Source organism: Schistocerca nitens, chromosome 10 (assembly GCF_023898315.1).
Source record: "Schistocerca nitens isolate TAMUIC-IGC-003100 chromosome 10, iqSchNite1.1, whole genome shotgun sequence".
Taxonomy (NCBI): Eukaryota; Metazoa; Arthropoda; class Insecta; order Orthoptera; family Acrididae; genus Schistocerca; species Schistocerca nitens.
Window position 1 is genome coordinate 90,948,543 of NC_064623.1, and position 12,445 is coordinate 90,960,987.

Genomic DNA, 12,445 nt, shown 5'->3' on the forward strand with positions numbered 1-12,445 from the left:
ATGCTGAAAGAAACCTGACTGTTGATAAATGTGAATGGGAAGACTTGCCTTTATTAAGAGATATAAGTTGCATCGCTATTCAGAGGATATCTACTTCTTAGCTCTAATCTAGGCAGTGGCTCTTGATTCGTATTTTGGAATACCTGATTCATCGTCTTTGTTGGAGGAATTTCGGTGAACAGTATTTGGTAACTCCTCTTAAGTGGCACTGGTATCACCATTGTGCAATTATGGAATTGCCTGTATTTTACCAGTGGTGTACTTTGCATGCGACTAGAATATTTTTGAATTTTCTGCTGATTTCTAAACAGAATTTCATTGTGGAAACTCTTAAAAGATCTCGCATTGAAGTCGGCGCTAAATTCCGAGTTTCTGTCAAACTTCGCCAATCTTGGAGATTTTGGGCTTTTTTTTAAATTGGGCATCCCTTTCTGTTGCTTCTGCAACTTTCTTGACTTGTTTTGTGTAGGATGGGGTTTCACTTCCGTCTCTTATTAATTGATTTCTTATAAATGTCTCCATGTGTGTCGATACTATTTCTTTGAATGTCAGCCTCACGTGGTCAACACTTGCGTAATTCGGAAGGAACGGAAGCTGTCTCTTAGAAAGGCGTCATGCGAATTTACATATGCTTTTTAAAATAGATAAATTTCGGACGATGTTTTATGCCTACCACCGACTTTAAACATGTAATTTCGTCGACGTATTAACGATGTATTGAAGTCACCACCAAGTTATGTGTGAGGTACGAATTGGAAATACAGTAAGACTCAAGCATTCTTTGAACTGTTACGAAACTGCATCACCTAATTCGGGACTATTCGGCTATAATGTGCGAGCAAATGCATCAGCATTTAAAAGTAGTAATTCTGATATACACTGCACATACAGCATCCAATTACATTGTCACTTTTCTTTTGAAGACGTTACGTGTGCTAAATTTGACCCAAATCGAAGTATAACATATGTAGCCAACCATTGCCATGTACATATTTTTTCCTAGTGTCAGCAAGGTCTAAACGGACTTCAATTTGTTTAAAATTTTTTCCATTGTCCATTATTATGTAAAAGATTTTATCCATTGTTCCACGACCAATTTGGCTTCATTCTAAGGAAGGTTCCTCATTCATTTTTGTGAACAATGACTTTTAGATTGTACGTGGTTATGAAAAGAGCCTCACATGTCACAACATACCAGTGAACTTCAAAAGTTGGAGTGTCTGAAGGTAACTCTGCATCAGACCCTATTATGGCTTTGGTATGTAGACATAAATGGTCATAATGTACACATCAAAATTTTATTGACCCAGTCAGGTACCTCCTTACATTTACTGGATCTCTGGGTGTGTTTTCATCGTGTTACACTGTGGAGTAACATCACTATTAGTGAATTTGCCTATATTTATCTCCTGTGAATATTCTCTGACGAAAGTACGATGTTTTGGTACCTAAAATAACGCCTCATATGAACCCAAGTCTCTCTGTTGCTTCTTTAAAGAGGCCGAAAAGTTCTATTAATGCAAGTACGTTTGCCCATAATTTGTAACCTGCATTGCAGACTATGCCGTACACAATGTCTTCATGGGGATGTTTAGAGATCTTTTGAGACCTAGCGTATGTTAGTGTAATTGTTATTTCCATAGTTGAACTGTTATGAAAATATTTTCTGACACAGTTTTTTCCACTTTTCTGCAGTACTAATCGTGCTGGTATGCTGAACAGCAATGCTGCCGGTGACAGCGGCAGTTCAGTTACCAAAGTGTCCCTGGCTGCAGTATCAGACAACAGGATACAGAGCATCACCATGCAGCAAGCATCCTGTGGGAATAAAACTGATATAAGACATCTGGCACACAGGTGTGACATCTGCAAAGAGACATTCAGCCAGTTGCAGGATCTGAAGGAGCACACACACGTGGACAGACGTGAATTGTTGCATTCGTGTAACGTGTGTAGCAAAATATTCAAAAGGAGAGACACTTTGGAGAAACACTTCCGTTTGCATACTGGTGAACGCCCATACTGTTGTAGCGTTTGCAACAAGACATTCACTCAAAGCAGTACTTTGAAGGAGCATTCACGGCTGCACACGGGTGAACGCCCATACAGCTGTAGCGTTTGCAGCAAGGCATTCAAATCGAATAGTCATCTACATAAACATTTCAGACTACATACAGGCGAACGCCCGTATAACTGTGGCGTTTGCAAAAAGACATTCAAATCAAATAGCCATCTACGTAAACATGTGAAGCTGCATACGGGCGAACGCCCCTACAGTTGTGCCGTTTGCAACAAGACATTTGTAACAAATACTAACCTTAAGATGCATTCACGGCTGCATACTGGCGAACGCCCCTACAGCTGTTGCGTTTGCAACAAGACATTCAAATCAAATAACCATCTAAAGTTGCATTCAAGGCTACATACTGGCGAACGCCCCTACTGTTGCAGTATTTGCAACAAGTCATTCACACGAAGTGATCTATTGAAGCAGCATTCTCAGATTCATACTGGCGAATGTGCTTAAATCTATTGCCGTTTGCAAAAGGCAGTCACAAAAAGTAATACTCTTAAAGAACATTCGCAGCTGTACAGTGTTGAATGTCCTTATATTTCTTTTGTGTGTCGTAACAGATTTTTGCATCTGGTTACCAGAAGGTCGTCTTGCAGCTGCTCATTACAGAAAGACAACACAGCTGCATTGTTTGTCAAAACATTGATGCATATTGGACAACATTCCCTTCTTCATAAATATTGATGTCCATATACTTGTTATATGTTTGTGAAGAGATTTAAAACCAGCCACAGACTGGAGAGGCACTTAATATGCCACAGAAGCCACATTTGTGGCATGTGTGTCAAGACAATGACTGTTCTTAAAGGCTTGAAAATACCCCTGTGATTACATCCCGACACATATTCCAATCACTGTAACTTACATCATAAGAAGTTTAAGAGGGGTTGTGAAATTTCTCATCTAGGATGCTTCTTTTGCTATAAGAGTTAAGTCGTGATTGGAAGCTCACTTAGAGGTATTTTGGAGGCACACTTACTCTGGGATATAATCGCAACTGCAATATCAATGTACTATTAATTTTTATACGGGACAGATCATGTAGCTTAATGGACATCAAACTTCATCCCACATGCTGCATTCAACCCAACTCAAAAGTATTTATGTGGCCTGTGGTTCTCAGCTGTATTTTATAATGACACTACGTGATTACCTGGCGTGGCCTGGGTATGCATTTATTCCAATCTTCTATTAGTCCAGCTCCTTCCACTCTCATTATTCATCTCCCCCTTTCCCCTCTCTATTCATCACCTCCTCCTCCTCCTCCTCCTCCCTCTATCCTCCTCCTCCCCCTCCTCCCTCTATCCTCCTCCTCCTCTTCCTCCCTTTATCCATCTCCCCATCCTCCTCCTCCTCCTCCTCCTCCTCCTCCTCCTCCTCCTCCTCCTCCTCCCTCTATCCATCTCCCCCTGCTCCTCCTCCTCTTCCTCCATCTATCCCCCTGCTTCTCCTTCTCCTCCTCCCTCTATCCATCTCTCCCTGCTCCTACTCTTCCCTCTATCCATCTCCTCCTGCTCCTCCTCCCTCTATCCATCTCCTCCTGCTCCTCCTCCTCCCTTCCTCTATCGATCTCCCTCTGCTCCTCCTCCTCCCTCTATCCATCTCCCTCTGCTCCTCCTCCTCCCTCTATCCATCTCCCCCTGCTCCTCCTCCTCCTCCCTCTATCCATCTCCCCCTGCTCCTCCTCCTCCTCCTCCCTCCATCCATCTCCCCCTGCTCCTCCTCCTCCTCCTCCCTCTATCCATCTCCCCCTGCTCCTCCTCCTCCTCCTCCCTCTATCCATCTCCCCCTGCTCCTCCTCCTCCTCCTCCCTCTATCCATCTCCCCCTGCTCCTCCTCCTCCTCCTCCCTCTATCCATCTCCCCCTGCTCCTCCTCCTCCTCCTCCCTCTATCCATCTCCCCCTGCTCCTCCTCCTCCTCCCTCTATCCATCTCCCCCTGCTCCTCCTCCCTCTATCCATCTCCCCCTGCTCCTCCTCCTCCTCCCTCTATCCATCTCCCCCTGCTCCTCCTCCTCCCCCTGCTCCTCCTCCTCCCCCTGCTCCTCCTCCTCCCCCTGCTCCTCCTCCTCCCCCTGCTCCTCCTCCTCCCCCTGCTCCTCCTCCTCCCCCTGCTCCTCCTCCTCCCCCTGCTCCTCCTCCTCCCCCTGCTCCTCCTCCTCCCCCTGCTCCTCCTCCTCCCCCTGCTCCTCCTCCTCTGCCTACCTCTATCCTACTCCTCTGCCTCCACCTTCTGTCCATCTCTTCCTACCCCCTCTCTGTGTGTCCATCTCTTCCTATCCACTTCTCTCTTCACATTATTACTCCTAACCAATTGCGAGGTTACTGGGTCTCACTCCCACAGTATTTCTTTCAAGATAGTAAGTAGTATGTGTAGAAGGTTTGGTCGAAATGGACCCAGGGATGCAGGAAAAGATTTTCGTCCATAGCTTCGCCCATGTAAGTGAATGCCCAATAGATTTCACATATTATATCTCTAACGAATTTCGCCCTGCAGATGTTTACGCTGTCCTATCTCTTGAGTGATGTGTTGTACAATGTTACATATTTGTAGGTACATTCAGCAGCATATGTTGATACTGTGTGTGAAATGTGTTACAAATAGTTAGTAGCAAAGAAGTTATAGTCATGCATGATGCGGCAGTTTTTCATGCATTCATTGTTTGAGCTCATATTCCTTGAACTGTGTGTCATACAACGTTGTAATTTTCCAGGTACATTCTGTGTTATATGTGAATACAGTCCGCAAAATGTGTCGCAAATACTGTTAGTAGTAAAGAAGTAGTAAAATAAACGGTTGTGCCTGATGCGCTAGTTTTACTGTATGAACAGCGAAAATGTACTAAGCGATAAACCTTTTATTCTTTTATCATTTTGTGCGGGTTGACAGCGAGAAAAAGTGCCATAAACGTTTGAAATTTTGTATAAAGTTTGTTGAAAGTCATTAAGTGCTCTCTTTCTCGAATAGTGGATGAATAAAGTCTGTGTGTTTACGGGTCATGGGCTACATTATTTCTTTCCATCCCTACCATCACGGCTTTTATAGATTGGTGGTACTTACAACAGCGATTTCTTCCAGACAGTAAGTGATATGCGTACAAAAGTTGTTTGAAAATGGTCTGATGGTTTTGGAGGACCTTTGGAACATACTTACTTAGATCCATTGGTATAGTAAGTATGGATGCATCTAACAATAGCAAATGAGTCCCAAAGCGCCAGCTGACTGGAGTGGCCAAGCGGTTGTAGGCGCTACAGTCTGGAACTGCGCGACTGCTATGGTTACAGGTTCGAATCCTGCCTTGAGCATGGATGTGTGTGATGTCCTTAGGTTAGTTACGTTTAAGTATTTCTAAGTTCTAGGGAACTGATGACCTTAGAAGTTAAGTCCCATAGTGCTCAGAGCCATTTGAAAACCATTTTGAACCAAAATGCCAACTAACATCAAGATTCTTAAGAGTGTAGTTTTCGTGCTCAGTAACAAAAGAAAATTCTTACAGAGAGAGAAATATTTTTAAGATGTGCTTAGTTTTAATTGAAGCTTGGAAGCTAGCCATGACCTAAGTAAAGCTGGTCACTTACTTCAGGGGCAAAAGGTTAAGTAGAATGGTTAGAGGCTGTAACACGCAGAGTGTTGCCTTGTCCATCTTCCAGTACTGACAACTGACAGGCGTGTGCAACCAATGCCGATTAGCAGCTATGGTATAAATTTTGACACAGAAGTAACATGGATTTCTGAATGAACATTATAGACACAGTATGTATTTATAGCAAGGAATACGAAATTAAATTAAGACCTTTGTAGTACAACACAATGAATAAAACAATAATGTCATTCAGAAAATAAAGTAAACGTTTTTGATCATGTCTCATATTCCATAATGTAATTAAATATAAGTGTCATTATTGTTGTCATTTAAGCCGACCTCGGGGAAGATCAGTTTGGATTCACCCATGGTCTAGGGGTAGCGTCTTTGATTCATAATCAAAACGTCTTCGGTCCCGGGGTCGATCCCTGCCACTGCCTAAATTTTGATAAATAATCAGCATTGGCGGCCGAAGACTTCCGGCATAAGAAGTCAGCCTCATTCTGCCAACGGCTTTGTCAAAGAGAGCGGAGGAGTGGATAGAGGTTCAGGGCACTCTCTTGTCCTAGGGATGGGAAATTGCACCTAAAGGCGGAAGAATCAGCAATGATCAACGACATGAGGATGCAGAAGGCAATGGAAACCACTGCATTAAAGACACATAACGTGTATCCACAGGACATGTGGCCTGTAATTAAAGAAGTGTGATGATGATCTCTCCATTGGCAAAAGATTCCGGAATAGTCCCCCATTCGGATCTCTGGGAGGGGACTGCCAAGGGGGAGGTTACCGTGAGAAAAAGATTGAATAATCAACGAAAGGATAATGTTCTACGAGTTGGGGCATGGAATGTCAGAAGCTTGAACGTGGTAGGGAAACTAGAAAATCTGAAAAGGGAAATGCAAAGGCTCAATCTAGATATAGTAGGGGTCAGTGAAGTGAAGTGGAAGGAAGACAAGGATTTCTGGTCAGATGAGTATCGGGTAATATCAACAGCAGCAAAAAATGGTATAACAGGTGTAGGATTCGTTATGAATAGGAAGGTAGGGCAGAGGGTGTGTTACTGTGAACAGTTCAGTGACCGGGTTGTTCTAATCAGAATCGACAGCAGACCAACACCGACAACGATAGTTCAGGTATACATGTTGACGTCGCAAGCTGAAGATGAACAGACAGAGAAAGTGTATGAGGATATTGAAAGGGTGATGAAGTATGTAAAGGGGGACGAAAATCTAATAGTCATGGGCGACGAATGCAGTTGTAGGGGAAGGAGTAGAAGAAAAGGTTACAGGAGAATATGGGCTTGGGACAAAGAATGAAAGAGGAGAAAGACTAATTGAGTTCTGTAACAAGTTTCAGCTAGTAATAGCGAATACCCTGTTCAAGAATCACAAGAGGAGGAGGTATACTTGGAAAAGGCCAGGAGATATGGCAAGATTTCAGTTAGATTACATCATGGTCAGACAGAGATTCCAAAATCAGATACTGGATTGTAAGGCGTACCCAGGAGCAGATATAGACTCAGATCACAATATAGTAGTGATGAAGAGTAGGCTGAAGTTCAAGACATTAGTCAGGAAGAATCAATACGCAAAGAAGTGGGATACGGAAGTACTAAGGAATGATGAGATACGTTTGAAGTTCTCTAACGCTATAGATACAGCAATAAGGAATAGCGCAGTAGGCAGTACAGTTGAAGAGGAATGGACATCTCTAAAAAGGGCCATCACAGAAGTCTGGAAGGAAAACATAGGTACAAAGAAGGTAGCTGCGAAGAAACCATGGGTAACAGAAGAAATACTTCAGTTGATTGATGAAAGGAGGAAGTAAAAACATGTTCTGGGAAAATCAGGAATACAGAAATACAAGTCGCTGAGGAATGAAATAAATAGGAAGTGCAGGGAAGCTAAGACGAAATGGCAGCAGGAAAAATGTGAAGACATCGAAAAAGATATGATTGTCGGAAGGACAGACTCAGCATACAGGAAAGTCAAAACAACCTTTGGTGACATTAAAAGCAACGGTGGTAACATTAAGAGTGCAACGGGAATTCCACTGTTAAATGCAGAGGAGAGAGCAGATAGGTGGAAAGAATACATTGAAAGCCTCTACGAGGGTGAAGATTTGTCTGATGTGATAAAAGAAGAAACAGGAGTCGATTTGGAAGAGATAGGGGATCCAGTATTAGAATCGGAATTTAAAAAAGCTTTGGAGGACTTACGGTCAAATAAGGCAGAAGGGATAGATAACATTCCATCAGAATTTCTAAAATCATTGGGGGAAGTGGCAACAAAACGGCTATTCACGTTGGTGTGTAGAATATATGAGTCTGGCGACATACCATCTGACTTTCGGAAAAGCATCATCCACACAATTCCGAAGACGGAAAGAGCTGACAAGTGCGAGAATTATCGCACAATCAGCTTAACACCTCATGCATCGAAGCTGCTTACAAGAATAATATACAGAAGAATGGAAAAGAAAATTGAGAATGCGCTAGGTGATGATCAGTTTGGCTTTAGGAGAAGTAAAGGGACGAGAGAGGCAATTCTGACGTTACGGCTAATAATGGAAGCAAGGCTAAAGAAAAATCAAGACACTTTCATAGGATTTGTCGACCTGGAAAAAGCGTTTGACGATATAAAATGGTGCAAGCTGTTCGAGATTCTGAAAAAAGTAGGGGTAAGCTATAGGGAGAGACGGGTCATATACAATATGTACAACAACCAAGAGGGAATAATAAGAGTGGACGATCAAGAATGAAGTGCTCGTATTAAGAAGGGTGTAAGACAAGGTTGTAGCCTTTCGCCCCTACTCTTCAATCTGTACATCGAGGAAGCAATGATGGAAATAAAAGAAAGGTTCAGGAGTGGAATTAAAATACAAGGTGAAAGGATATCAATGATACGATTTGCTGATGACATTGCTATCCTGAATGAAAGTGAAGAAGAATTAAATGATCTGCTGAACGGAATGAACAGTCTAATGAGTACACAGTATGGTTTGAGAGTAAATCGGAGAAAGACGAAGGTAATGAGAAGTAGTAGAAATGAGAACAGCGAGAAACTTAACATCAGGATTGATGGTCACGAAGTCAATGAAGTTGAGGAATTCTGCTACCTAGGCAGTAAAATAACCAATGACGGACGGAGCAAGGAGGACATCAAAAGCAGACTCGCTATGGCAAAAAAGGCATTTCTGGCCAAGAGAAGTCTACTAATATGAAATACCGGCCTTAATTTGAGGAAGAAATTTCTGAGGATCTACGTCTGGAGTACAGCGTTGTATGGTAGTGAAACTTGGACTGTGGGAAAACCGGAAGAGAAGAGAATCGAAGCATTTGAGATGTGGTGCTATAGACGAATGTTGAAAATTTGGTGGACTGATAAGGTAAGGAATGAGGAGGTTCTACGCAGAATCGGAGAGGAAAGGAATATGTGGAAAACACTGATAAGGAGAAGGGACAGGATGATAGGATATCTGCTAAGACATGAGGGAATTTCCATGGTACTAGAGGGAGCTGTAGAGGGCAAAAACTGTAGAGGAAGACAGAGATTGGAATACGTCAAGCAAATAATTGAGGACGTAGGTTGCAAGTGCTACTCTGAGATGAAGAGGTTAGCACAGGAAAGGAATTCGTGGCGGGCCACATCAAACAAGTCAGTAGACTGATGACCAAAAAGAAAAGAAAAAGAAATGTTGGGACACGTGAGGCAATACTGACCCTACGACTTATCTTAGAAGCTAGATTGAGGAAAGGCAAACCTACGTTTCTAGCATTTGTAGACTTAGAGAAAGCTTTTGACAATGTTGACTGGAATACGCTCTTTCAAATTCTGAAGGTAGCAGGGGTAAAATACAGGGAGCGAAAGGCTATTTACAATTTGTATTGAGCAAGCAGTAAAGGAAACCAAAGAAACATTTGGAGTAGGAATTAAAATCCACGTAGAAGAAATAACAACTTTGAGGTTCGCCGATGACATTGTAATTCTCAGGGAGATCAAAGGACCTGGAAGAGGAGCTCAACGGATTGGACAGTGTCTTGAAAGGAGGATATAAGATGAACATCAACAAAAGGAAAACGAGGATAATGGAATGTAGTCGAATTAAGTCGGGTGATGCTGAGGGAATTAGATTACGAAATGAGACACTTAAAGTAGTAAAGGAGTTTTTGCTATTTGGGGAGTAAAATAACTGATGATGGTCGAAGTAGAGAGGATATAAAATGTAGACTGGCAATGGCAAGGAAAGCGTTTCTGAAGAAGAGAAATTTGTTAACATCGAGTATAGATTTAAGTGTGAGGAAGTCGTTTCTGAAAGTATTTGTATGGAGTGTAGCCATGTATGGAAGTGAAACATGGACGATAAATAGTTTAGACAAGAAGAGAATAGAAGCTTTCGAAATGTGGTGCTACAGAAGAATACTGAAGATTAGATGGGTGGATCACATAACTAATGAAGAAGTGAAGAAGTGTTGAATAGGATTGGGGAGAAGAGAAGTTTGTGGCACAACTTGACTAGAAGAAGGGATCGGTTGGTAGGACATGTGTTGAGGCATCAAGGGATCACCAATGTGGTATTGAAGGGTAGCGTGGAGGGTAAAAATCGTAGAGGGAGACCAAGAGATGAATACATTAAGCAGATTCAGAAGGATGTAGGTTGCAGTAGGTACTGGGAGATGAAGAAGCTTGCATGGGATAGAGTAGCTTGGAGAGCTGCATCAAACTAGTCTCAGGACTGACCACAACAACAACAACAATCACATGCCCACACAGACAGCACAAGAACACATCATCAGGTAATCACAGAGTCACAACTTTGCGGTCACTGAGGGAGGCAGCAATCTGAAACAGAGAATAATAATCGACACAAAGTGTAACAGTTTATTCTGACGTTTAACGATCAGTGCTTGGGATGGGGAGAGGGGGATAGGAGATCAACTTGTCGCTTCCTTACTATAAATTGTCTATTGGAGGCTTGTTAAATACCAATTTATGTAGGTTGTCAGGTAACAATAAGATCCATACATATGAAGTCCAAGATACCATGCATTAATGTCATTGTTGGCTCTTGAGCAAGAAGTTTGATGACCACTGACTTAAATGTATTGTGGGGATGGTTGATGTGATGCTGTAAAATTCTGGAGTGACTCACTCTTACAGTTACATCGGATTAAATTGTTGTAATAGCTTTGTTTCACAGATACAATTAACAAACCTTTTTGTTTATTCTTACCATGTGGCAAGGTTGTCAACACCCCTGTGTCTGTGATCCAGTTTCTATAACAGTACCATCATGGTCAGTATGAGACATAAGTTGAAGGAAGTAATAAGTATATATTATGTCTTTGAATTTTGTTAGGAGTGCATTTCATAATGCAGTTCATCCTTCTCCATCCTTCCTGTGGTCATTTGAACCTTAAATCTCTGTAGTCAAGTAGTCTTAAATACTCGAGAGTTGTGACTGACCAAAATCCAGTCGTTTAGTGAAATGGTATTGTATCTTTTCGTGTATTACCTTGCATTACGTTTGAGTAAAGAATGGACATTCAACTTCTCCTTGGGAGCCAAGGGGTCCTATTAGCAGCAGTGAATTATTTCCCACTCATCTGATTGCAAACAGTGTTTGATCTGCCTATTGGCATCTGGTCATAGTAGTGTGAGTCATTGTTCTAGATGATTCTCAGTTTTCTACCGTAGATTCATTGCTAAGGAGCGAAAGGGGGGGCTGTGGGACAATGTGTCTTTTCAAGCAATATTCTAACCTACTGGCATGCTGAGAATCTTGAATAAATATAGGGCTGATACCTCTGCATTATTTGAACCATTATTTCGTATTTGTAGCTACAGAAATACACATGACAAATTCAGGTGTGGAAGCTAGTCACGGACAAATATGCTATTAGTAATACCTCCCAGACTAGTGGGAACGTGGCGTAAAATGGCTACTAAAAATCACATGATGTGCAGCATTATATCGTATTCATAGCTACAGAAAAACAACACGAAAATACACAATAAATTTAGGTGTGCATCTCCATTAAGCACAAATGTGCTATTACTAATCCTTGTCACAATACTTTTTTGTGTTCATTCTCCTGATTGAAGGTCTTGGGCGACTTCAGCTGTTCACTTATGTAAGAAAATGGAACGCCTACAGCTAAACAATAAATGACACCATGACAGCTGTAGTTGTTTCATATTCGTATATAGCACAGTACTGGTAATGTGGTATAATGTGGCTACTAAAAATTCATCTGCAACCTAGGTGTAGACAGAAATTAAAATTTAAGAGGACTGAAAATTCTTTTTTATGTTCTATGTATAGGTCTGATATATGTCCTTCACACTTGTTCTTCTGAATATCATTGAATCTAATTTTGCTTCATCCACAGACATCATATTCATTTCTCTGAATTAAGTTTCCTCCATAATAAATGCTAATGTCATTGCAGTATAAGTTGTGACTCTGTTGACTTCGATTCTTCTATGATTAAAAGCCAACAGCTGTCAGTACAGGTGTCATATAGATAGGTGCGACATCTTGATTCCCTATGAGGTCACTAAAAGTGGGAGAAATTTGTCTTGGTGCCTCACAGTGAATCCAGAATAATCATAGTCACGCAATAAAAAGTTTGTACCAAAAGTGTTTGATCAATGCAGGATATAATATTAAACAGCCTTCAAAACGTCTCTGTTTCGTTTGCAACTGACCCCCAGTATCATTCTGTCACCACACTACTACCACAGGATCCCCCTGGTCGGACAACATAACCACAACAGGAAGCT

General features: G+C 41.8%; 2 protein-coding genes across 2 annotated transcripts in view; both read left to right on the top strand.

Annotated features, from left to right (window-relative positions):
* The window catches only part of LOC126210653 (zinc finger protein 501-like), a 401,685-nt gene that overhangs the window by 353,801 nt on the left and 35,439 nt on the right, over window positions 1–12,445 (top strand). The gene's annotated exons all lie outside the window — the stretch shown is intronic.
* On the top strand, window positions 1,794–3,335 carry LOC126210655 (gastrula zinc finger protein XlCGF71.1-like). Its single transcript, XM_049939987.1, has one exon. It carries the CDS (start codon window positions 1,805–1,807, stop codon window positions 2,525–2,527), a length of 723 nt encoding a protein of 240 aa, XP_049795944.1. The 5' UTR covers window positions 1,794–1,804; the 3' UTR covers window positions 2,528–3,335.

What these genes read in the sequence shown, in the direction of transcription:
- LOC126210655 (XM_049939987.1), top strand. Translation starts at nt 1,805, where the DNA reads ATGCAGCAAGCATCCTGTGGGAATAAAACTGATATAAGACATCTGGCA.